This window comes from Acartia tonsa, chromosome 7 (assembly GCF_053477335.1).
Source record: "Acartia tonsa isolate MP-2025a chromosome 7, ASM5347733v1, whole genome shotgun sequence".
In the NCBI taxonomy this organism is placed as follows: domain Eukaryota; kingdom Metazoa; phylum Arthropoda; class Copepoda; order Calanoida; family Acartiidae; genus Acartia; species Acartia tonsa.
This window is the reverse complement of record NC_137266.1, coordinates 29,887,716-29,913,831: the sequence shown is the minus strand read 5'-3', so window position 1 is coordinate 29,913,831 and position 26,116 is coordinate 29,887,716. Positions and strand designations below refer to the sequence as shown.

General features: G+C 30.3%; 1 protein-coding gene across 1 annotated transcript; it reads right to left on the bottom strand.

The window, feature by feature from the left end:
- Window positions 1-6,145: 6,145 nt before the first annotated feature.
- Window positions 6,146-24,539, bottom strand: LOC145325246 (protein drumstick-like). Its single transcript, XM_080168178.1, has 5 exons — window positions 24,393-24,539; window positions 22,796-22,864; window positions 8,433-8,529; window positions 7,878-7,941; window positions 6,146-7,232 (listed from the first exon to the last, which is right to left on the bottom strand). The coding sequence occupies exons 2-5, from the start codon at window positions 22,862-22,864 to the stop codon at window positions 7,166-7,168; spliced, it is 297 nt and encodes a 98-aa protein (XP_080024304.1). The 5' UTR covers window positions 24,393-24,539; the 3' UTR covers window positions 6,146-7,165.
- Between the last annotated feature and the right edge of the window lie 1,577 nt (window positions 24,540-26,116).

Genomic DNA, 26,116 nt, shown 5'->3' with positions numbered 1-26,116 from the left:
ATCAGTTACCTGCAATCTAAGTTTCTGACAAAGATAAAGTCATAATTTTGTATCTAGGCGACGTAATTTAATATTGTTTTTTTTCTTTTATAAGCATTGTAAATCTTTCAAAATTTTCATTGTACATAAAATGCTATTTTGAAATGCCTAGAACTTTTTTGTTATTGAAGCTGAAGGCTTTAAATTTCGGGTATTGGGTCTACTTGTGGCAGTCTTTCAGCAGTTAAAGCGTGGTATTTCTTACAGGCGTCCTTTAACATACCATCTTACCAAAATTAGGGGGTCATCAAATCCCATATGGAATTTTATGGGGGGGGGGGAGAGGGGGCTTGTATAGGAAAAAGGGAACAAAAGAGAAAAATGGGGGGAGAGGGGTTTGATTATAATAAATAAAATGAATAATTCTATGGCTTTAGAGAGAAAAATGGAATTTTTGAAATTTTTTACTGCGCCTCAAAAATGTTTTCCTAATTGACAAAAATGCCACACATACATATTACATGTAACATATGGAATTTTGTATCATTTTATTATGTTTATGATAGGGTAGTTTATTGGGGACCTTGGCGGCTAATTACTTTAAATTGCCTTTTTGAGCACAAAACCTCTTCCAGTTTTTTTCAATGAATTGAAAATGATGGGGTGGGGACAGTTTGTTTGTTTATTATTTAGGACAGGTTAGGTTATACACAGGTATGACCACCTGAGGGGTAGTCCCCGCATTTGAAAAATAATCCCCGTCTATCTTTCCAATTTTTGTTTAATCTAAATTATTATTTTATTCATTCATATCACGCATAAAAATAAACAAACAAATAAATAAATAAACAAACTATTGTAATTGCATGACGTGCAGACAAATTTTAATTATAGAGGAAATTCGTTATTAAAATAAAAACTATATCTTAAGGGATAAAAAAAATGTATGGTAAATTTATGTACAATTACATACATACAACATCACCTCTTCAGTAGACTAAGATTATTAGCTGAAAAGTTTCTTGATGCTAGATGTAACAAACCCATCCAAGTTTAATAAAAGTTTCCAAAGTTTTTCAGCCAACCGATGAGAGAATGTGCTTATAAAAACTTTGTTAAAGATCCCCTTCCTCCCAGGTTAGGAGAAAACATACAATTATACAAGAGCAAAACTGACAAACAGACATAATAACCTATCTATTGAATAACTGCACTCCAATAATGAGGAAAGAAAGCCTATAGAGTAGCTACGCAACTAAAATAGAAACTAAAGAAAGACGGTTAAAAGCCGTGGTCTACCCTAGTGGGTACTAGAGCATAACTGACAAACAGACAGAATAACCTAATTATTGAATAACTGCGCTCCTATAATTAGGAGCAAAAACCTATAGAGTAGCTACGCTGTAAAAATAGAAACTATATGTAGACGGTTAAAAATCGTGGTCTACCCTAGTGGGTTAAGAGTAAAAATACAATTATACTAGAACATGACTCTCTTTGTTATGTACTACATTTTTCAGGGAAATGTTTTCTCAACAATAAAACCAAAGCAAATACAACAGTTAGGGAGTTGAATCCATTTTTATAGAAGCAGAAATATAATCTATGATTATGGTTTGGACCCTCTAAAACTGTAATCTACCCTTCCACTTTCCCCTCTCTTGGTGAAGATATCTTCAACGCCGATACGATTTTTGAAATATAAGATTCCACTTTTGTCTCTCTTGTTGAAGATATCTTCACCAAGAGAGGCAAAAGTGGAATCTTAAATTTCAAAAATCGTATCGGCGTTGAATATATCTTCACCAAGAGAAGGGAAAGTGGAATCTTACATTTCAAAAATCGTATCGGCGTTGAAGATATCTTCACCAAGAGAAGGGAAAGTAGAATCTTACATTTCAAAAATCGTATCGGCGTTGAAGATATCTTCACCAAGAGAGGGGAAAGTGGAAAGGTAGATTACAGTTTTAAAGGGTCCAAACCATAATCATAGATTATATTTCTGCTTCTATAAAAATGAATTCAACTCCCTAATTGTACAAAGCTTAGAAAAATTAAAAGATTTTTTTTCATTATAAAATTACTACTTTGTATTATAGATAAACAGTGTAATCTAGAAAGTTGATTTAGATTTTAGATTTTTTTCTCTCCTTCGCTTAACTTTTTACTAATTTCTATCTAGAAGGTTTCATTTATAATGCTACATTTTTTTCAAAACTAACAGCTTTGCCTCTAGCCGTTAGGGGCATCGCCTATAAGGCTAGAGGGAGCACCTTTAAATTTGAATTCAATCAATAATTTTTTACATAAAGCAAAGGGAGATTTTTTTTTGGGGGGGGGGGGCAGATTGTGGTCTCCTAACTAGCCAAAAGCTTGCCACATTTGTATGACAAGTATGAATATTTCTTAGAAATTAGATCACAATCGGTCCAGTGGTTTACAAGGACAGGCGAACAAACTAACATCGTGAAACATCATATTACAGATAATGGTAAAAATAATTCAATTTACAAAGTAACATATTGCTTAAGTTCTAGAAAATCGAGGAAAACTACTTAGAAAAATCTACCAATTAAAAAACCTTAGAATATCATCATATTAAAACAAACTAGCAATATCATCAATCACCAATCATCAAAAAAGCACTGATAGGCAGGGATAAAGGAATAGGGAATGGAAAGCTTTTATTAATATTGTATCTATAAAAGGCTTGGACGTCAACACTAATATAAGACGCTGATTTTCTAGATTGAATATTAACGTATCTCTTAATACATTAAAATCTTAGAAAACTTTATCGAATTTTATTTCTAATTATTTACTTTATGTACTTAATTATTACTATACCCCTTAAAAAAAGATAATGTTCTCATAGAATTAGTTTACTATTAATAGCTCTTGGGTTATTATAAGATCTTTAATAAAAAAAACTTTCTTGTACAAAGCTACTTTAATAACGATTTTTTTGGCTGATTTTAATCATCAATTAGTCTAAAATTTACTTTGTTTGTCTGTTTTTCCTTTAATGTGTAAATCTTGGCTAATACTGAAAATTTGATGTCTGAAAAATTGACATAGAATATACGTAGATATTGTGACAGGGCAAAAATTGTCGTCAATTTAGGTTGCCAACAAGGATATCACTAAATGGTCAGTTCATTCATTCAGTAGGAGGTAAGGGAGTGGGGGTTGGGTCGTCATAACACCAGATACAATTTTTTTTAGTTCATTAGAGTACTTGATAATCTGGTGTAAGCTCCAAGTAATAATAAATCCATTGTCTGAAGCTTTCTAGTCTACCTTTGTCCGTCAGTCCATTAGTACTCTGTAAAAGAAATAGAAAATGTAAAGGATATGTGAGATTATCTCGGCTGCAATTAAAGATAAATGTTTGAAATTTTGTTCGAAAAAAGGTTTCTACTTCAGAACAGATTTGGTGCGATAGTTTATCTGTAATGAATATACTTCTATTAAAATAAGTTATTTCAATTTTAGAAATTTTTTGTAAAAATTTTAATTTCATAAATATGAAGACATTCTTATTATTGATAAATTAGCCACACACACAGTATGCTCATTGATGGTTCCTAGAATCATATGATTAATTTTAATCACATTAAAGTTACAGCTTCTTTTAGGCTATTATTGTGATGTGACTTAACTGTTATTTCAGACTTTTAGAACCCATGTTATATTTATGCACAGTAGGGTATGAGGTTTGTAACAGTTCTCTTGTCAATCACACATCACTGTGGTCTAACATCTAGTATTTATCTATCAATCTTTACCTATCTATCTTTCTTTCTGTATCTTTCACTTTTCCTCACTTTTTTACCTGTTGGACTGTCTTTCTCTAATTTTCTTTCTCTCTCTTAATATCTATCTTTTTCTTTATTTATCCAGTTTCCCTTTTCCCTTTTATGTTTATGTTTATCTATCTAATTTCTCGCTCTCTCTCTCTCTCTCTCTATCAATATTTCTCTCTATCTATTTCTATTTGTGTGTTTCTATCTCTCTCCCTCCCCTTCTATCTTTTCATCTTTTCATCTGTACATATAAAATACCTATTCATCTATCTTAAACATTTATTTGTTTTTAAATCATCTAAAATCATCTTTTATCAAACAATTGTCATTTTTTATGATATCCTGTCATGTAAAGGGATAAGACAATGGCCGATAAATTGATGTAAATTTCCAATTATGGAACACAAAATCATCCCTTTTGTAGATTACAATCAGTGGTTGAAACGTTTGGACACTCAACTAAATAAACCAACCAAACAAAAATCAAAAATTTGTTAAGCCAACAAATAAGGAAACGTTGTATAACCAGCCCAATGTCCCCTCTCTCCCTGTATGTTATCACTTTTCTTTTGGGGACAAGTGTAATAACCAGCCCAATGTCCCCTCCCTCCCTGTATGAAATAACTTTTCTTTGTTGTTTACCGCAAAATGAAATGTATCAATCTGTATCCATCTAAATGTGTGTGTTTGTATGTGTGTGGGTGTGTGTGTGTTTGGGTGTCCTATGGTGTATCAAATTGTTGATGCCTTGATTGACAACCATGAGAATAGTTTGGCACCATGTGATTGACTGACACTTGTTGCACAGATATTGATTCATATACCACTGTGCCTGCACTATGGAGTAGTACTGGATATTAAGGATAATTAGACACTGTGTGATTTACTGACACTTGTTGCACAGATATAGATTCATATACCACTGTGCAGGCACTATGGAATAGTACTGGATATTAAGGATAATTAGACACTGTGTGATTTACTGACACTTGTTGCACAGATATTGATTCATATACCACTGTGCCTGCACTATGGAGTAGTACTGGATATTAAGGATAATTAGACACTGTGTGATTTACTGACACTTGTTGCACAGATATAGATTCATATACTACTGTGCAGGCACTATGGAATAGTACTGGATATTAAGGATAATTAGACACTGTGTGATTTACTGACACTTGTTGCACAGATATTGATTCATATACCACTGTGCAGGCACTTTGGAATAATACTGGATATTTAGGTTAATTAGACACTATGTGATTGACTGACACTTGTTGCACAGATATTGATACATATACCACTGTAGTGTGCAGGCACTATGGAATAATACTGGATATTAAGGATAACTAGACATTGTGTGATTGACTGACACTTGTTGCACATATATTGATTCATATACCACTGTGCAGACACTATGGAATAGTACTGGATATTAAGGATGTGTAGACACTGTGTGATTGACTGACACTTGATGCACAGATATTGATTCATATACTACTGTGCAGACACTATGGAATAGTACTGGATATTAAGGATAATTAGACACTGTGTGATTGACTGACACTTGTTGCACAGATATTGATTCATATACCACTGTGCAGGCACTATGGAATAGTACTGGATATTAAGGATAACTAGACATTGTGTGATTGACTGACACTTGTTGCACATATATTGATTCATATACCACTGTGCAGGCACTATGGAATACTACTGGATATTACGGATAACTAGACACTGTGTGATTGACTGACACTTGTTGCACATATATTGATTCATATACCACTGTGCAGGCACTATGGAATAGTACTGGATATTAAGGATAATTAGACACTGTGTGATTGACTGACACTTGTTGCACAGATATTGATTCATATACCACTGTGCAGGCACTATGGAATAGTACTGGATATTAAGGATAATTAGACACTGTGTTATTGACTTTCACTTGTTGCACATATATTGATTCATATACCACTGTGCAGACACTATGGAATAGTACTGGATATTAAGGATAATTAGACACTGTGTTATTGACTTTCACTTGTTGCACATATATTGATTCATATACCACTGTGCAGACACTATGGAATAGTACTGGATATTAAGGATGTGTAGACACTGTGTGATTGACTGACACTTGTTGCACAGACATTGATTCATATAACACTGTGCCTCCTACGATTTATAGATCATACCTAACTGTTGCAGGAATCATCATCCATTTATATTAAAAATTCTAACATGCATTAATTAACAAAAAGAGCTAACTGTGATAAACGTATAGACGGAAGTACAAACCCCAATTAAATAAAAGCTCCTCTTTTTAAAATGTATGAATTAAAACACTTGAATCAACAGAAGAATATATATTTGAAAATAATCTATATACACACACATGTAGAAATCTGATGCAATAATCATTTCTTACATAAACCATAAGAAAGATCTTGCTATGTCTATTCTAAAACATGCTTTCTGACATTATCTTCATATTAGTAAAAAAAGACATGGCCTAAAAAAAGCAAGAGGGTGAAAGGTTAAAATAATTTTAATATTTTGTCATCACTATGCTTGTTTTTTCAGGCCGCATCTTTTTATGTTTAAAAACTAAAATTGTTCAAAATTTAAAAGAAAAAAAAGTAATATTTTTGAAAACTTTTAAGAATATGGTAATTTTTGTGAACTTAAAACTATGGTAAACAACACAAATTATCTTTTTAAGATATAAGAACAGTACAGTAATAAATTATACATATATGTTAATTTTTAAACCAGAAAAAAATATAGACATTAAAGCTATAGAAAGTTGTCAAAAATGGTGAAAAAGTTCAATAGAAGAAAAATTTTAGGGTTTTTTATTTTATTTTTTGGGGGGGAAATGGCACCACGAATTCAGACTTATTTTATAAAAATAATCAAATACAATATTATACAAAATAATGCTTTATTTACTTTTTTTATTATTTTAGGTATTTTTTCAAAAAGAAAGAGTTTTTACAATTTAAAAATTTTGACTAAACCTTCACCGGAAAGTTTATAATTTTGCATTTTTTACACATTAATAAATGAAAGTTTTGGGGTATTGGTAAATTTTTCATTTAAAATTATTTAATTTTATTTAAATGATATTGATTTTAACCAAAAAAATCTATTGAAAGTTTTCGACTTTCGAGTTTATAAATAATATAAAAAATCTACAACCAAAAGAAGACAATAACATTTTATACATTGTTCCAATTTAGGTCTATTAACAGTTTTCTATATAACTGGTTTCTCAGAAGGAGTGACCCCCAACATAATCATGTACAAAATGTTATATCTAATTTTGGTCATTTGGTAAAAAAATACAGTACAGATTTTAAAGAAATTGTTTAGTAGGCTGTGCATTCTGTCATGAGGCCGGCTAGCTGCTTCTGTACGGGTGGGGTGTGCAGTAATCTAAAAAAAAATAAATCCTTGAAAAATTTAGAAGATTTTTATCTGAATTTATGAGTACTTTTTGACAAGTAGATATCCATAATAAACATGGAGGTTAAAATAATAAAAGCTTGGCTTGTTTAATGTGTTCTAGCTCAAATTCTACCAAAGTACATAAAAAAGCAGACAATAAGTTTTCCTGAAAGTAAAGCTGTTTAAAGAGCCTATAAAAGAAATTACGTCATACAATACAAATGACCAATGATAGGTCAATACACAGACTAAATTACAAATGACATCTTATTGGACCAATAGTAGACCAATATGACGTCATTTTGTATTGGCTCTGTAAAAAGCTTCCTGAAAGTTATACCCAAATTGGTTCAGAGTTTAGCTAGATATTTTGTTCCAAGCAGAGAGGCAGTTCATATAGACACACAGACAGACATCCAACCGCTTTTGCATAATGATATGCAATTGGTGATTCCTGTAATGCCAAGTAACACAGTAAAAAAGATGCAGCTTATATTGCCTATAGAAAAAATGACGTCATACAATACAAATGACCAATGATTGGCAGTATACGTTCTTTTTTGACAAATGGTAGACCAGTATGACGTCATTTTTATGGGTACTATAGGCTGCTTTTGTAAAACATGATCTTACCTGTGACATTTCATATTCTCCTTGTTTCTAAATCCTTTCCCGCAAATATCACAGTTGTGGAGACCTACAATCAATAAAATTTATTTAATGAATGATTTTATTTATTTTTTTTGGGGGGGGACTATTTATAATACCCGTAATTTAGAACACAGTAATAGTGTCTGACTGATTATGACGTAACAAAAAAAATTTAGCCAATGAGAGGCCGTTATTGACCAATGGTAAAATTTATAGTGGCCTCTCATTGGCTATTTTTTTTGTTACGTCATAATTAGTCAGACACTATTACTGTGTTCGTAATTTATATTCTAAAAGAGCTATAAAGATATTATATTTGAAACTGTGTAGCCCCGTAAGGTTAGGCCCGATTTGCCTAAAGTTAACGGGATACAATACAGTCTATCTCTGAACCAAATCTTGCTTAATACAGTGCATGAATATATGTTCAAACGGCCTTCAGACAACCAACCCTTTAATTTTACCATCGATGTAAAGTCTAAAAGTTTATTTTTAGATCCTAAATTGTATCTTTTAAATTTGATTTTAAATTCCTACCTTGTGTATGACATCTCTCGTGGATAAAAAGGTTGTAAGGTTTGGAAAAGGATCTTTGGCAAAATCTACAATCATAACTTTCTGCGTAGGCTCGAACCTAAAAAAATCAAAATTATCAATTTGTATTTAGATGAATATAGTAAAACAAGGATGACAACATCCATTAAAACGAAGCTTTAAAATGGTAGGAAAAACGAAAATTTAAACTTGTAGAGTGTCAGAATTGAACTGAATAAGCAGAATAAAAATGTATAAGTCTAAACCAAATTGTAAGTAAATTTGTTGCGAAACTGTTTAAATACAGGATAATGTTTAAGTGTAGACTTACATTTTTAGGTCTTGATAAAAGAAATGCTTTACTTATAACATTGTACCTTGTTGTAATAGGAATCAGTATCCAAAAATCAGATGATTAGGATAATTATATTATACAAAATGTTTTGCCAAAAAGTAAAAAAAAAGTCAGCATATTCAAAATGGACGTTCAGACAATATAGGAAGCATCAGGACAATTCTGTTTGAATAGATAGAAAGAGCCAACCGTTCTGGACGGAACGACCCTAATTATAGAAAACCTTCGCTTTTAAAAATACAATTAGAGTAAGGAGAAAAATAATAGACATAGAAAGAACTTAAGATTGTTAAAAACGATAAGAAGATCGAAAGAAAGAGTAAAATAGAGTGATTTATAAAGCTAGAAAAACGAATGTGAAAAAGGGTAAGCATGGTTTATGCCTTAAAATTATGCATATCTTGATTTTAGGTCTATATCTTTTTAACCCGGGTTTAAATAGTTGCCCTGTAAAACTGCTAAAATAAATAAAAAAGTATTTAGGCAGATATATTAGGGAAATCACAAGAGACACATATTTAAGAGACAGTTGCACCTAACTTTGTATATTATTTCTTAGATTTATGGATATTGCTACATTTGAGATTAATGCTACGTCTTTGTAGGGAAATTAATGCATATTTTGACAATATTTAATATTCTTTTTTTTTGCTAAAAAGCAATAACGTTTCCCTGCCAAAGAAACTCGTTTTCCAGAGAGTTATTGACTGGTTGTATTTAAATCCGTCATGGGTATTATATATCTGTTTAGATGCCTGCCAAATACCTTTCAATAAGTACACTCGATAATCTTTACAAAGTTGGGTAGTTGCAAGCATATTTTAGTTCTTAAAAGTTTTTATAAGATTATATATTTCAAAAAGCTATTTCAAAATTATAATGGTACCCAAAGTATCATAAACACGAACCCACATTTGTTGGACTAAGAAATTGTGACTCCTTTTAAAAATAATTTATACAAGGATGGTAATTTTATGTACATCCCCAATGATGATAATCACAATTAACACTCTTGTAAATTAAAATTATTGGTTGAAAATTTCGGACACTGTCAATTGGAACCAATTAATAAAGTTTTAATAAAAGTACCCAAAATTTGTTAGCAAACAAATAAGAATAAGTCTTCATGTATATCATAATTTAAGTAAAGAAAAATATCTTTAATCTCCTAACTAGATAATCCATCTATATTGTAAATAGATGGATGGACAAAAAGTTATTCTATTTGTATATAGATTAGTCCATCTTTTTATGCATATTTAAGAATAAGAAAAAGATTAACTTTTAGGCAAAGGGTCAACGATTCATTTTTGAATAGAAATGAAGGGTTATTTAAAAAAACAAATTAAAAAAATATAGATATTTTTGTAATAAAGTCTAATTTTCAAATATGTCTGTCTTTTTAGAATACTTATATTTACCTCATATAGGAGCTTTATTACTTAAACATTATGTTAGACTTATCAAAAATTGGTTTGCCCTATTCTGCCATTTGCTTGTAGCGAAGCATAATTTTAATGTCTGTCCGTCTGTTTTCTAGACCAATGAACATACATTAAATTAAATTCACTTGGTCCTTCGGTCAGTCATTCATATCCATCCATGATTTTTGCTTCACTACTGATAAATGTTATCATCCTTGTTTTAAGAATACTTGTATTAATCCCATATATGAATATTAATATTATATGAAGTGACTGAAATTACTAATTTTAGCCCTAGGAGATGATTAGAAGATGATTATTTCTCAGCAGAATCATGCTGCGAGATCAATTCTATGTATATGAAGTGTTCTTGTTATGAATTCAAACTTTTAAATAGCAAAAATTTGTAAAATTAAGCTTGGTTGTCTAAACTAGTTGGGTAGGGGGGTCCTTCACAACTCCTTCATTATTAATTTAGTTTTAAAAAAAGGAAATTTATTGAGGGGGAAGTTTTTTTCTAGAGGCAATTTCTCTTGGGAGGGTGGTACCCTCCTCAAAAATTATTATAAACCTTCCCATGACCTATGAGAAGCTAACCTGTAAAGGGGAACCACATCGGTTTAGCGGTTTGCAAGATCCTTTGGTACAAACAGCAAACATCCTGTTACTTTATTATAAATCTTACTATAATACAATCATATGACTATAATGTCAAAATTTTATTTCATATTTTTTTATTTGGTTACATTGTTTGAATACTTTAATATTAAAATGGGTGGTAGATTGAGATATAAAGATTTAAAAGGAGAGAAAGATGGAGAGATAGATAAATAGAGAGAGAGAAAGAAAGAGAGAGAGAGAGAGAGAGAGAGAGAGGGAGAGAGAGAGAGAGAGAGACAGATAGAGAGAGAGTAAGAGAGAGGACATGAATATGTTCATTAAGTAACAATATTATATTTCAATATTCATATCAACATGATTCGAATTTGTTATGTAGATTTATAGATATAGCTATATAGTCATGGAATGTGGTACATGAAAAATGTATTAAGCTTTGGATTTTTTAAATATTATAGTTATCAATAACAATTATAGCATGCTTTTGTACAGTAAGACGACGAAAAATAATATATTAAGTCTTAATAGTTATTTGTGTATTTAAAGAAAAGAATTTTCACTAAAAAATATGAAAATAAACTAAAATTTCCAACCATTAGTTTAAATGATGTATTTTAAGAGGGTTCTTTATGAATTTAAATAAGATACCCAGGAAAAAACTATTTAACCTTAAAGTCAAGTCAAATCTGTTTACGGTGAAAGATACAGACTTTCAAAAATTCTAAATGTGTATAAATTTAGAATTGAAAAGTAAAAAGAAAAGAGAAATTGGTTTTCAATATAAAAAAGGATAACAACTTTAAAAGTAGCGAAGCACATAAATAAGAGCCTAAAAGACGGACAGACGAATATATAGAGCAGATAATTATTGTTCAAGAAAATCTTCACAAGAAATTTCAGAAGCATATCTATACTAAGTATACTTTAGTAAAAAAATAACTTTTCAGACAGAGTGAGTTTTCAAATACAAATTTCAACCTTGTATCTCTACGATAAAAGCAAGTAGATTAAATTCAGACTTATAGACAGACAGAAAAAGTATTATAAGTAAGAAATGGAGTAGCTTGGCTTAATTCAGCACAAACATTTTATGTTTCAAAATGATTAAAATCACTGAATATCTACCCCTGTTCCAAAATATGAAAAGGTTAAGCAAAGTCTTTAAGTCTGTGGAGCTATTGTTAAAATTTTAACTAGTTTTTGTCAAGTTTCTTCTTATAGTTGCCATCTTATATACTCATGTCAGCACTTTTTCATACATTTTTTCAGGGATAAATGAATATCTTATTATTATAAATAAAAAAATTATTTTAACAACAAGACTGTGCTTAACTTATTTTTGATAAAATTTGTTTATGTTATTTTAATAATACAATCTCTTTTCAAATTTAGCAAGTTGTATGTGGTTTTTCCAATAAGATCTTAGAAACCACGAGAATGCCATTATCAGGGAAGATTTACATTAGTCTTAGTCATAAAAATGTTTTTCCTTTTTTAAAGGGGGAGCTAAATACTAGAGGCGAAGCATTACATATATCCAAGAAAAAAATCTTGAAAAAATAACGGTTTTTTTTGGAGAAACAAAACCTTTTTTCCTGAATTTTTCTTATTAGTCTGAACAACTTTTTAGCTATTAAAGGCCGCACCTTTTTAGTTAACATTACTAAAGATTACTAAAAGATAATTTCCTTAATTAAATTTAAGCTCGTAAGTAAAAAATGATCCATAAGAAAAGTCTAAAAATCTTAACAGTATTAGTAAACTTTTTATCTGTGTTTTTAATAATAAAAAACAACTATTTGTATGAAATATTTTCTGTCGTTGCTTTAATAATGGAATCATTTTTATACCAAAGTAACACAATGTCTGTCTGTGTGCCTGTCTTTCTGTACCAAAGGATCTGCTCATAGGTTAAAACTATATTGGGGGAGGGTACAACCACCCTCCGAAAAGAAATTTCTCCTAGAAAAAACGGCAATAATACTAAAATTTAAAGTGAGGGGAGGTCGACTTCAATTCCTCCCCCTCCTCAAGTTACCCCTAGAGGTCTTTAGGGGCGTAGCCGATGGTTATAGAGAAACTACGCCACCTAATAGTAATAGATATTAAACGACCTACAATTTACCCTAATAATTTGAAATGATATTGAATTCTAATTTATTACAACTTCCACACCCAATTTGAATTTATCAATAAATCTATGAAATTAATGATTTTAACGACTAATCGCAAACACACACACACACACCACATCAAGACAATGTAAGGTAAATAAATATAGATGAAAATAAGAAAAATAGAAAATTTTAATAAAACAACGATGATTACGAATTCTAATAGTAACAAAACTGTTTACTATATATTAATATTCTAACCTAAATGATTATGAATTTTTTACTGATAATTTCCTTTAATCTATTTCTGATTTTTGATGATAATGATTTTATTACAAAGTGTAAATGATCCAGAATAAATTCTAGATTTATGAACACGAGCAAATATTATTGATGGATTTTTTTTCCATAAATTTTATATTATCAAAGATAAGTATAGTAAAGAAAACTACCTGACTAAAAGTGCAAATAATGCACAAAACGCGCGTATAATAAGTATTTTCCGCGCATGTTTGTGTGATACGATATAAGACCCTCCATTATGTGTGAAAATAGCATGTAAGGTAAGCTGTAAGGTTGCTAACATCTTAAAAAGGAATGTGATAAGAAGTTTTAGCCTTCTATATTTTACAGCAGCCGTGAAAATCAGGTTTTCCCCAAAACTTTTTAGACAGACGGACATTTCAAATTATAAAGTAGCTTTGTTATCGATTTTTCTCTTAAATTCGAACCTACTAAAATCTTCGGAATAAATTTCCTTATTTTGAAAGTTATGTATGGACTTTTTATAAATAAATATCTCGTGGACAATTTATTAACATTTTTGGCAGAAGATTGCCAGATAAATCAAAATTTGGACTAAATTTATGGCTTAGTGGTTTTTTTGGGATAGGTCAATTGGCCTTAGTCGTGAGTTTTTAGGCCTAAGTGGTTTTTATGATAAGAAATATAAAGAAAAAAACATCTTATCCACAGACGGACATGCATTTCTAGCGTAAACGTTTCAAACAGACGGATTTTTGGAATTATAGAGTAGCTTCTTTACTTAAGTAGACTAATATTGCTTGAGTAATACATTTTAGTTACAAGTATAAAAATAAAGATGACAACATCCATAAAAGCGAAGCTCTGATATTGAAGGACAAATGAACATTAACACTTGTAGAGTGTCAGAACTAAATAAGCAGAATATTAATGCTTAAATCTAACAAAATTATAAGTAAATTTGTTGCAAAACTGCTTAAATACATGATACTGTTTAAGGACATACTTACACTCTTAGGACTTGAATACAGATATGCTTTGCTTTTAACATAGTACCTTGAGGCTTGTTGAACTAGAAATCAATATTCCAAAAATCAGATGAATCGGATAATTCTGACATACAAAATTTTGTGGTCAAAATAGAAAAAAATCATCTTGTTTTAAATGGATGTACGGACTTTCTGGTAACGATTATAGAGTTGCTGCGCTTTTTAAGTCGTGCCTAACTGTTAGGAATCATCATGTAATGTTTAAAATTCATAGGACATTTACAACCTGTTAAAATTTACGAAAAGAGCCAACCGTTACGGACAGGCGGACCGACCCTAATCATACAAAAGCTTCGCTTTTATAAATTGTTACAATAACACATGGTTAAATATAAAAATAACAAAAAATGTAGAGAATCTTAAAACAATCAGAACCCTATGATTTTAGAAAACTTTAAATTTTAAAGGTCTAGAAATTTGGAATGCATTTCAGTAATTGACAAGAAGGAAGGGATATTGCAAGGGAAAATAAAACAGTATTTTCTTTGATGAAAATTTTAATGAGATCATTTTTTGTTCCAATAGATTATGAATGCTTCAATGTAATAAAAGTGGTCATCTTCTTTGATATTCACGTCGACATTTTGACAACAAAAATAATATTAATGCTTGAATAAAATGAAAGTTCTACGAGAAACTAAAACCCTGCGGAGACTTATCCATTCAAGGTTCTCCTAAACCTTACCTAACCTATGTTTTTTTCGTTTGGTGTCAAATTTTTAGATAGAGCGAAAATGAAAAATGGGAAAATATAATTAATTTTCTCGTATTCATTCGAATCCGGTGGATAGGAACCGGTTCTCATCCATACGAAAAAACTATGTCTAGCATCGTATTATATCCAGTTTTCTACGAATATAGAAATGTACAATCATAAGATTAAAACTGGTTTTTTTAGCCGGTGCCTTCGGCACCACGGGGCTCAAAAAAACTAGTTTTAATCTTATAATTGTATATTCTATATCCGCGGAAAGCCGTTTATAATACGATACGAGAAATAACTATTCCATTGATCTATCCCCATATCCCTCAAAGTTTGGCATCCTTCACATATAACCCAGCATTTATGGTTTCATGTAGGTCAGAGTTGAAATTCTTACCAGATGATTTGTGGGGTGTGTATTCATTTCCGCAAGTGTATCTCATTTAGTAAACCGCTAATTATTAGAGTAAAACACTAGAGGGAGAAGGGGTTATAAAACTGCAATTCCCCATCCCAAGGACACTGTGCCGACTTTCAATTGGGTCTTTGAAATTCAACGAATTGCGTCGGGAATATAACACAGCCAAATCTTTACAAAAGAGCAAAAAGCAATTTGCTAGCAGACGTAAAAAGTCCTTAACCCTTACAGATCGGGGGGGGGGGTCATATTGACCCCCCCCTCTAGTTTTTTCAATGTCATTTTTTTTGTAGGTAAGATGGAGAGCTGTGACTTCATGACTTTTTAAGTTTAGTAATTATGCGTCGGCAAGAGTTGATTTTATTAGGATATCTGGTCTGTGTCGGTCGTGGTGTCCGGTCAAAGTCGGTTGGGTAGCACCAAAATTAAAAAAAAATTCTAAATAAATCTTAATTTCTACATTATGACTTTTGTGTATAAGGTAGAAACCTAAAATTTTTTTGGTGAATACTGAGATATCAATGACCTTATGAGAAAAGTGGTGCTATGCCCGTTTGACCGCACCCTGACCGACTTTATGACCGATTTTTGTCCGGCTTTTACTACAGACATATATCATGTATATCATGGCTTCTATTACAGCTAGAGACATATAAATTTTTTTGGTAAATTCTTGAGCAACAATAAACAGATAAAAATATTAATTGGCGCCGCCAACCGCCGTTTTACCGCCGTAACCGCCGAAAATGGCGGTTTCCGTTATTTGCGGTTTTTCGGCGATGATCAGAAAAAGTAATTTTTTTGTTATGAAAAATAAAAGTTCGTCCTAAAATTTGGTCATCCTAGCTGCAAAATTAGCTGCTCTACAGCTGTTTTAAAATTTAGCGGCTGGCCGCTAAAAAGCGGCTAAGGAGCGGCCTGGCCGCTATGACTAGAAAAAGTAATTTTCTCTAAAAATACACATGAACCACCAGAAAAAAATTTTACGTCTTTATCTGTAACAGAAGCCGAGATAAAGGGGGGGGTCAATATGACCCCCCCCCCCGATCTATTAAGGTGGGAATAGGGGCCCGATCTGTAAGGGTTAATAGGGGGATCCTGGTAGTTGTCTGGTTATACATCTATACTTTAAATTTATTTGCTAATTATTACAACAGCACTAAACATCCCCTCTAATTTTAATGCTATTGTGTTTCTTTGCTATCATTGTGATTATATGCGGAGGTGAATTCACACCTAAGATTATTATTAGAAGAAATGTTATAGAAACTTTAAAGACGTACCTTTTTTCAAAAAATTATTTTAATAGGACAATAGAAGATTTAGGAAACAAGATGCATTAACATTAAGAAAAGGAAAAGAAAATGAGAGAAAAAAAAAAAGTTGCATAATTTTTGGATTATTTTCTTATATATCATTGATTTGAAATAGGCTATTAGATAAATTTTCTTCGAGGAAGAAAGTAATATTTCAAACTTTTAAAAAGCAATGTTTATGATAAAGAAACAGGATGTTTGTCTGTCTGTACCGAGGAATCGCTAAACCGATATGGTTCTCCTCTACTGGGTAGCTTCTCTTAAATCCTGGGAAGACTTATAACTATTTTGGGGAGGGTACCACCACCTTCCAAGAGAAATTTAAATTTTTTAAAAATCTAAAATAAAAATTAGGTTATCAAATTCAACTTTCCCCTCTTCTAGTGCTCCTAGAGGCTTCTAGGGGCGTATCCACCAGTTTAAAATATAAAGTATCTAATTTTGACCACAAAATATTGAAATATGAAGTTTACATGTATCTAAACATACCACAGAGGAATTTAGAATTTTGGTAAAACATCTCCCATGATATATTTCAATTTAGAGAAGGTTTTTCATCACATTTGACCTTTTACCACATATTTATAAACTTTGGAATTTAGAATTCTTGTCAAATTCGAATACTTTCCACAAATAAGGATGTTCATTCTGATAAGTTTTTTATTAAATTTGGAGATCTTAGAATTGACCTTTTAATTTAAAACCTTTCACGAGGATTCCAGCAACAATAAAGCGTTGCTGCAACTGTATTATAATTAGTAAAAAGTCCTTATGGTTTTAAATATGAAGAACTAAGTTTTTTTTATATAAAATTGTTATATGAAAGAATTGTTTTTCTAAGTTTTTGATATGGCGATTCTTAGGAAAATTAAAAATAATGTTAAAAGTGAAGCATCTCTACATTTACTCCCTAAAAGGAAAATAATGACATACTTCATCCTAGATTTTGCGCAATTTTATTGTCATTTTACATTTATTAGAGAAAGCTCTTTCGTTTGTCTTATTTGTAAATCTTTTTTTATAGAATTTTTTCATCCTTGTTAATTAAAATTCTAGATTTTCATGCTTAAATTACTTAAAAATCAATTTTACAAGTAATTAAAACAAAACTACATAAAATATAAAATGAATCGAGGATTTTTTATTCAAATTTTTTCATTGTTTTGGCCATAGCAGGGAAAAAGGGGAAGTAAATGAAATAAAATTATACGAAAAAAGTCAAAAGCGAATCCTTTGTGTGTTTGGGGTATGTCAGACCTTGCAACGACGTAAAGAATGGCTCATTACATAATTAGGCTTGTTAGAATCTACCTATTAATTTCAAACCGTGAACCGTGAATGTTAGAATGTCAGAATGGCAAAACGAACATTAAATTCTAAGCTAGTTTTACAACAAATTTTGATTTAAAAGAATCATTCTATTGATTTGAAACAAGGGCTTTGTAAAGATTATACAAAGGTGTTTGTCAAATGTGGATGTTCACTATTTGTCATCAGGAGGGCGTCAAAACACCCTTGCAACATGAATCATTTAATCATTATTGATATACTTATTTCTTTATTTAAGTTTCACAAAATGAATGTTAATTTTTCCAAGTATATCATGACATAGAAATATGCTAATTAGTAGTTTCAATTAAATATCCAAAATTGCGTGATCTTCGAGACTTGTGAGCAAAAATATTTTGCGCATTTTTTGCTCAATAAAGAATTATTTTAATAATTCAATATCATGGTTTTATTTGGGGCTGACATGATCTAATAAAGATTAAAAGGTAAAAAAGGATGATTTTGTTTAAAAGAATCATACAAAGCATATAATGAAATATTACATTGAGTAATAAAAACAAAATTTAAGAAAAGCTTTGCGTATAATTGAAAATTATAAGCAAAGCCATAAGTAAGATTGAAGGGGCTGAAAAATAATCAGTGTACAGTACACCCATCTCCCTTTACTTTAAGGGTGGTTCAAACGATTCACACACCCCCTTTGCCAAACATACAGGGATAATACAATGGTCAATAAATGATGTACATTCCCAATGATAATACATAAAATTTATCTTTAGCGTAAAATTAGTGCTTGAAAAGTTTGAACACTTACCTTAAAAACCAACCAATCAAAATTTACTAAAGTCTCCAAATTTATCAAACCGAAGAATAAGAAAGAAGTCCTAAAGGTTAAGAAAACGCTATTATAAAACTTTGGGGACTAGTCTAATAAACAGCTCGTTGTCCTCTCTCTCTCTGGTGCAAATTGCTGATTATTAGGCAAAATGAGCAAAACTCAATGTAAAATAAAAGTTCAAACATCAAATGTAACTTTTTTCTTGAAATTGAATAAATTAGAAGGCTACACACAATATTTGGACATTAAAAAATTTAAAATATTTGGACAAAGGTGTAAAATTTGCGAATCATCTTCGAATAAAAAAGTTTTTTTTATTTCATGGTTTTTGCTAATTTATCTATTCAGAAAGAAAGAAAAAAAGTTAAAATATGCTTTAGAAAGTCAAAATTTCTTCTGTGCAGAGCAAAAAGTTAAATTATTCATAATTCATAAATAAAGGATTAAAGCATGAAATATTATATTTTTGCTTTTTTTGTTTCATCAAATACAAAATTGATAAATAAACAAAAAGATTTAAAACAAAGTTATTTCAACTGAGAAAATTTTAGGCTATGTAGAAAATCATTTTCTAGTATGGCTTCGTAACCGATTAGTATCCTCTTGATTAAATCTGGTTCTCAACAATTATGAAGAATCATGTATAGCATCGTATTACAGAAAATTTTCCACGGATATTAATTAGAAATTATAAAATTAGTATCAGTTTTGTTAGTCCAGACCTAACTAAACTGGGTTTAATCTTAAAATTTTTCATTTTAAAATCTGCTGAAATCTGTCTACAATACGATGCGAATAGCATTCTTAAATTTTTTTTTGTAAAAATTTGTTTTTTCATAAGTGATATTTTATTTTCATTTCCGTGGATAGTTAAAAGATATCTTTATTATATCAAACAAATTAACCAAAATCTAATCCTGAATAAGGGTTATATATTAAGAGATATAAGTTTTCCGGAATTTTAATGTAGGGAGTAGATTTGAAATCTGCATCAAATTTTAAGGATTTTTTATAAAATTCGTTTTTTGTAAAATTCTTTATCTAAAAGCGAAAATACATTTTAAGTTAATTAATTTTGACCAATAGGATAGGTGGATTTTAAACTACCTGCGCTCTAATTGGTTGAATGATGTACGACATCCAATCAGAGCGCAGATTTTTTAAATCCACCAATCACAGATGCCAAAATTAATTAACTTAATTTGTAATTCCGCTTTTAGATAAAGAATTATACAAAAAACGAATTTTATAAAAAATCCTTAAAATTTGATGCAGATTTCAAATCTACTCCCTACATTACAATTCCGGAAAACTTATATCTCTTATTATATATGTAATTTATAAATGTTTAATCCATGTATAAATAATGTAATTCATATTATCAGGTGAGACTACAATTCTGCAAATTATCATTTTGTCTGGTTATCAGAGAAGCATTTCATAAGAAAATAAAATACTGCTCCCATACGAAAAATTGATATATATCCCCAATAATGATAATGAAAATTACCCATTCTGTAGATACAATTAGTGGTTGAAATTTAATAAAAGTCCCCAAGGTTGTTAAGTCAAATAAAAAGAAAATGCTATTATAAACTGTGGGGAGTAGTGTAATAAACAGTACAATATCCCCTTCCCCCCTGCGTTGCTATTGTGATTATGTGAAACACTTGTGTTTAATGAACCTATGCGGAATTGAAGACTTACCCTAATACCGACCGTATAAATGTAATTTAATCTTGGAGTAATCCATTCTATATAGCTAGTTAGGATAACGATTTTATCACAAGTTCGCACAGTTTGGCAACGTCTTTTAATATGTAAGTGGACCTTCCACCCCCCTCCCCTGTCCCTTCAAAATACGTCGGGGAATGTGATATAAGAAAAGTTATGTGATATGGTAGTTTCCTTTCTCTTTCGTTAAAATCTTTTAAATTTTTAGGGATGTTTAGGGATAAGAACATGTCAACGAATGGACAATGAATCCATACCCTATTATGACATACAACATGTCCCTTTCTGTTTTTAGAATGGAAGAGGGTAATTTCAGTCTACTTACAATTTAAAGGATATTGATAAGAATTTAAACGATCAAGTAATATTACATTTAACAAGGCCAATAATTATATCTTACATTTTCCCACCTTATAGCCTACTAACGTTATCTAAATAGAGCAGCTTCTCTTTAGCTATCTTTGTCTGTATGTCTACTACATTTGGTACAAGTAATACATGCACTTATTAATATGAGGTTTTGTGAGTTTCATAGCTTTAATATTAAGAATGAAATGAATCACATAAAAATATTTAGGCTTATTTATTTCAATATAGGTGTTTTTTCTATTTTTGTAGGTATGCCTATCTTTAATGCAGGTAAGACTATCTTACTTGATAGGTTTAGTTATATAGAGTTGCTTTGCATGTCATTTGAGTTTTGCCAATATAATGATTAAAAAAACAAAATAAAGGATTTCCATCACGTTATTAATTAAGGATGGCAACATTTATAATGCCTGATCCTTCTAGTAATCATTATGAAATTAGATTAGTTAAATAAATTCATGGATTCTCTGGTTATGATTTTATATGTAGTTACTTCAATTTAACATCATTGTTTGATATTGATAAAACGATTCTAACATATCTTAATTTATAAATAAAGCTAACCGATATAGACATGCAAACCGTCAAATTATAGGAAACCTTTGCTTTTGAAGTCTAAGTAGAAATTTTTAAAATAATAATAAATCGCCAGCTAAAAAAATCTAGCAATCTAATATATGCAATTTTCACAGCATGACGTAAGTATGGGAAACAAAAGTTGAAAAAAAGGCTTTAAAATATTTAATAAAATTTATATTGGTATTTAACATTTAGGAGCACAGCTACTCGTTATTTTAGATTGTGATTGTTAAACTAACGTTACGTAATTTTTAAGCATATCAATAAATACTTCAATGCTTTTTATATGTACTTGAGTCTACGCTCCTAAAGGCCTTGAAAATGTTTGTTTTTTTAGGACGATTTGTTTTGAGAGAATCGCATAAACCTTCCCTCTGAAACTAAGAGCTTCACAGCAATGAAGAACTATATCGGTTCAGCTTTTAGCGAGATCCTTCGATACAGTTAGACAACCTTTCATTCTTATATAAACTATTGAAATTTAAATCGTGTTAAAATTCACTTTTGCATTTCTTTGGATTTTTTGTTCTAGATTTTGACCATGCCTGTAGAACAATATTGAACCATTTTAGATTTATTGTTTCAAAACATTAAATTTCGTGTTAAGTATTACATCAATATTGAGAGCCAGATCTATCAGGGTTAAAAAGATATTCAAGACGATAAGGTACACTAAAACAATGCAATTTCATATTGAAACTGAAATTTTCGTCCATTCTTTTTTCTATTCAAAACATATTTCATTGAAAAATTTATGGTATAACCTGTGTATTTAATTAAAAAAAAAACATGTAATGAATTCGAATTTTTCTTTTGCAGAAAATCTTCGAAGAACTCTATCCCTGTAATCTCTAAAAATTGAGAGTATCCCATGTCAAAAAAGAATTTACTTTTCAATATTGAAAATACGATACCGTTTTATTTCACACAATCTATAATACTACTATACAGGGCAACTTAAAGGGTGTCTGAAAGTCCGTCCATATGTCAATCAGAATAAAACCTATATTATATAACATTTTTTTCTTGTAAATTATGAAAACAAGAAAGTTAGTATAAAAATGATGAGACAAACAAAAAAAAATCAAAACTTTTTTATTTCATTAAATAATATTATTTTTAGATGTAAAAATCTGCATATTTGTGTATTTATCAACTTATTTTTTTAACAAATTACAACGCTCATGGTAAGATAAATTTTAGACCTTAAATAGCTACAAAACCAATAGTGGCATCATACTGTTGGGTGTAACAAAATGTAGTATAGCTTCGCTACAAATGACATAAAAACCAACCTTCATAGATCTTTTTCTACCAATGAGTTTAGCCTCGTATAGCTCAATTGTGCAGCTAACAGAAAACATCTAAAAAATCAAATAACAAGATTAGGTTTCAGAAAAACTGGCGCCTCTTGAATTTAGAAAATCTACCAGTTCCTTTTACTGAACTTGCTAAAAGGTATGTAGTGACGCTCGGAATTAGTCTTTAAAAAATTCTCTACTAGGGAATTATTAGGTTTTGTGATAAATTAGATTGGTAAGAATGAGCCTTAAAAGAAGAAAAAATATTATATTTTAATTAAACTTAGCTTTTACGAAATCTTTTACTTAATGAAAGCAAACTAATGAATTTTTAGTAATTATGTATAAATGTATTTATTTAAACCCTTAGGCGTTTTTACACATAATTATTTTAACTTTAAGCAACTTATGCATGTTTAATTATCTACTTCCCCCATAAGTAAGTATTCCTAAAGTATTTGAATATCTAGAAAAAAAATAATTCAATGCAAATTCAGTGTTATATTGATAAAACTTTTATATAGACAATAAATCCTTAGAATTTTTTTCTGGAATTAATTTATGATATAGGTTTTTAAAAAATACAATAATATGCATATTTATAATATTGTGTAAACCTTAACTATTAATTAAGAATTAGGTATTAAAACTTTTCCATTAAGAATCGAACTATAATAAAGGTTAAAAAAATGTGCAAGAATAATCCTCACTCTAATGGGTGGTGTCAAGAGTAAGATATGAAGAGAATTCCCACATTTTGGTTAGGTAATCATAGGATAATGCAATAGGGATATAGATAACAAATAAAAAGCAACCTTCCGCAGTTAGTATAATAAAAAATTGTCTAAAATATGATAAGATACAAGATTTTCCAGTGTGGCACAGAACCAGTTGTAATCCATGGAATATTAATCGGTTTTAAAGCCATACTGGATATATCTTTTTACAGATTTAAAAAAAAAATACCTACATAATTGACTATAAAATCAATCTTTTTCAAAATTCTTTTATTTATTATAAATACTTGGGAAGAAAAGGCTTAGATTGATTCAATCGTTATTATCACGGTTAAATCAATAAAGATAGAATCTTATTACTATTTTACTGTACTATTTGATTTTAAGAATACTTTTCTGCCCCTATCAAAATAACCAATACCACACACATATAAGATTCAAGGTTTTTAATACATTTTTAAAGAACTTTTTAAAAAGATCCTTTTTATTGTTATTTTTGTTACATATAGACCTAATTTATAGTTATAGGTCATTTATGGATAACTCAACCAAAAAAACAAAAAAAGATACATATCAATTCATATATTTTTTTTAATTTAACAATAAATGAAAATCATAGATTCTAAAACAAAATTAAGGCCGTTCCTTGTATTATGAACCCTGACACCCATATGTGTGATTGAATATTATCACCCATCCACCCAATAATAACAATCATAATCACTTTAAAAATAGATTTGGCTACACAGTTATATAGGTGGATACCTTAACCAATATCACGCAATCCAATTAGTGGCAGCTGAAGAGAAAAAAAGGGCGGGAAAATGTTCCACATATGAACTAAAAATGATTACCTTGTGACAGATGACTTTCCTTCCAAAAAAAAGCAGGTATATATTTTAATCTGTCTGAGTTGTAGTGGGCTATATAATTATAATTTGATAGTAATGAACAAAATATTTAGTATTAGCTCGTACAGCCTAGGTCCTAACTGGTATACTGGTCTTACGCGCTCCTAAAAGGCTCCCCGCGCCCTTTTTTGGGACACCCCTCAGCCCCCCATGTACCTCTCAAAAGCACTTTTAGATAAGATATCTCTGAAAAAGGACCCCTATTATTTCTTACCCACCTCCCTTTTGTATATTTTTCATTAGTTATAAAATACATAACGTGCTTTATGGAAAATGGGGGGGGGGGGTGTATATTTCCATAGGGGATGGTAAAGTTTAGGGCGCGCCGTAAATGTGATGTCAATGGCCCAAAAAGTGCTATCGCATTTCTCCCCCCTCCCCCTTTACCTTTTTCTCCCATACATGTGTATATGTCTTGGTTTTGGCGGCATCTCACAACGTAGGGAGATGTTGATCTTAATTTAAATAAAAAAAATTATAAAGTACTCTTGTAAATTATGTAACACAATAAAAAAAGAAAAATTTTATAGAGAAATTAAAGAAATGATAAAGATTTTAAAAAATTAGAGAGATTTTTATCCAATTTAATTAGGAAAAAGGAGTTTTTAAAGAAGTGATTATAAAGATGCTAAACTTATAATACTGTCCCTAATTGTATTAGGAATTACATTTTAAAGATCCAGTTGGTAAGATAAAACAAAATCAATGTCAAACATGTCAAACATGTCAAAAATGGTCAATATGGATTTTTCAAATTATACCTAATAGTAACAGATATACAGTTACAAGGTTTTAATTTTCTCAAAATTGGTACCATTTTGAGAACAAAATGCAAAGCTGTACGTCCCCGAAGGCGCGATATATGTGTATAATGAAAAAAGATTTGTAGTGTCTATGTATGTACATTATTATGTACACTATTACATACATTTTATACATGATCAAACATAATTATTTTTACATATAAACAAAAGGAAACTTATAACAAAAAAAGGATATAAATATAGAAAAGTAACATAATCGATGTCTGTCTGTCTATCTGTACCAAAAGATCTTTCTACTCGCTGAACGATATGGTTCTCTCTAACAGTAAAGCTTCACTGAGGTCCTGGTAAGGTTTATAACTATTTTAGAGAAGGCTGCTACCACCCTCACAAAATTGGCAAATGGCAAATAGAAAAACTCACAAAAAAAATATAATGGCACCCTCTTCCCCTCTACAAAAATTGCCATGTTCATTTCTTAATTCTATTCTTTACCTAAAAATCAAATCAACAAGCAAGTGTATCATCTATTTATAATCATGTGCTCATATACAAATTTATAAAAAGATTATACAAAATTTCGAACACAAAGAAAAATTATTGATACCATGATGAAAACTGTTTGGCATACAGTTTAAGAGATTTTAAGCATCACACAAAGGAAAATATCTATTACATTAAGAACACAATAGGAAAAATCCAGGGCTCGGCAGCCGCGCCGCATGTAAGCCTTATATCTATAAACCCGCCTGTGATCAAAAAATAATTTCTATTTAGGAGCAGGTTTAGACATCTGGCTGAAAACAAAGTTACAAAATGACGATTTTACTGAGGCTTACGCAACGCTGCCGAGCCCTGGAAAAATCCTTTTATTGCTCTAAAGTAAAATTTGGCGTAATGCCA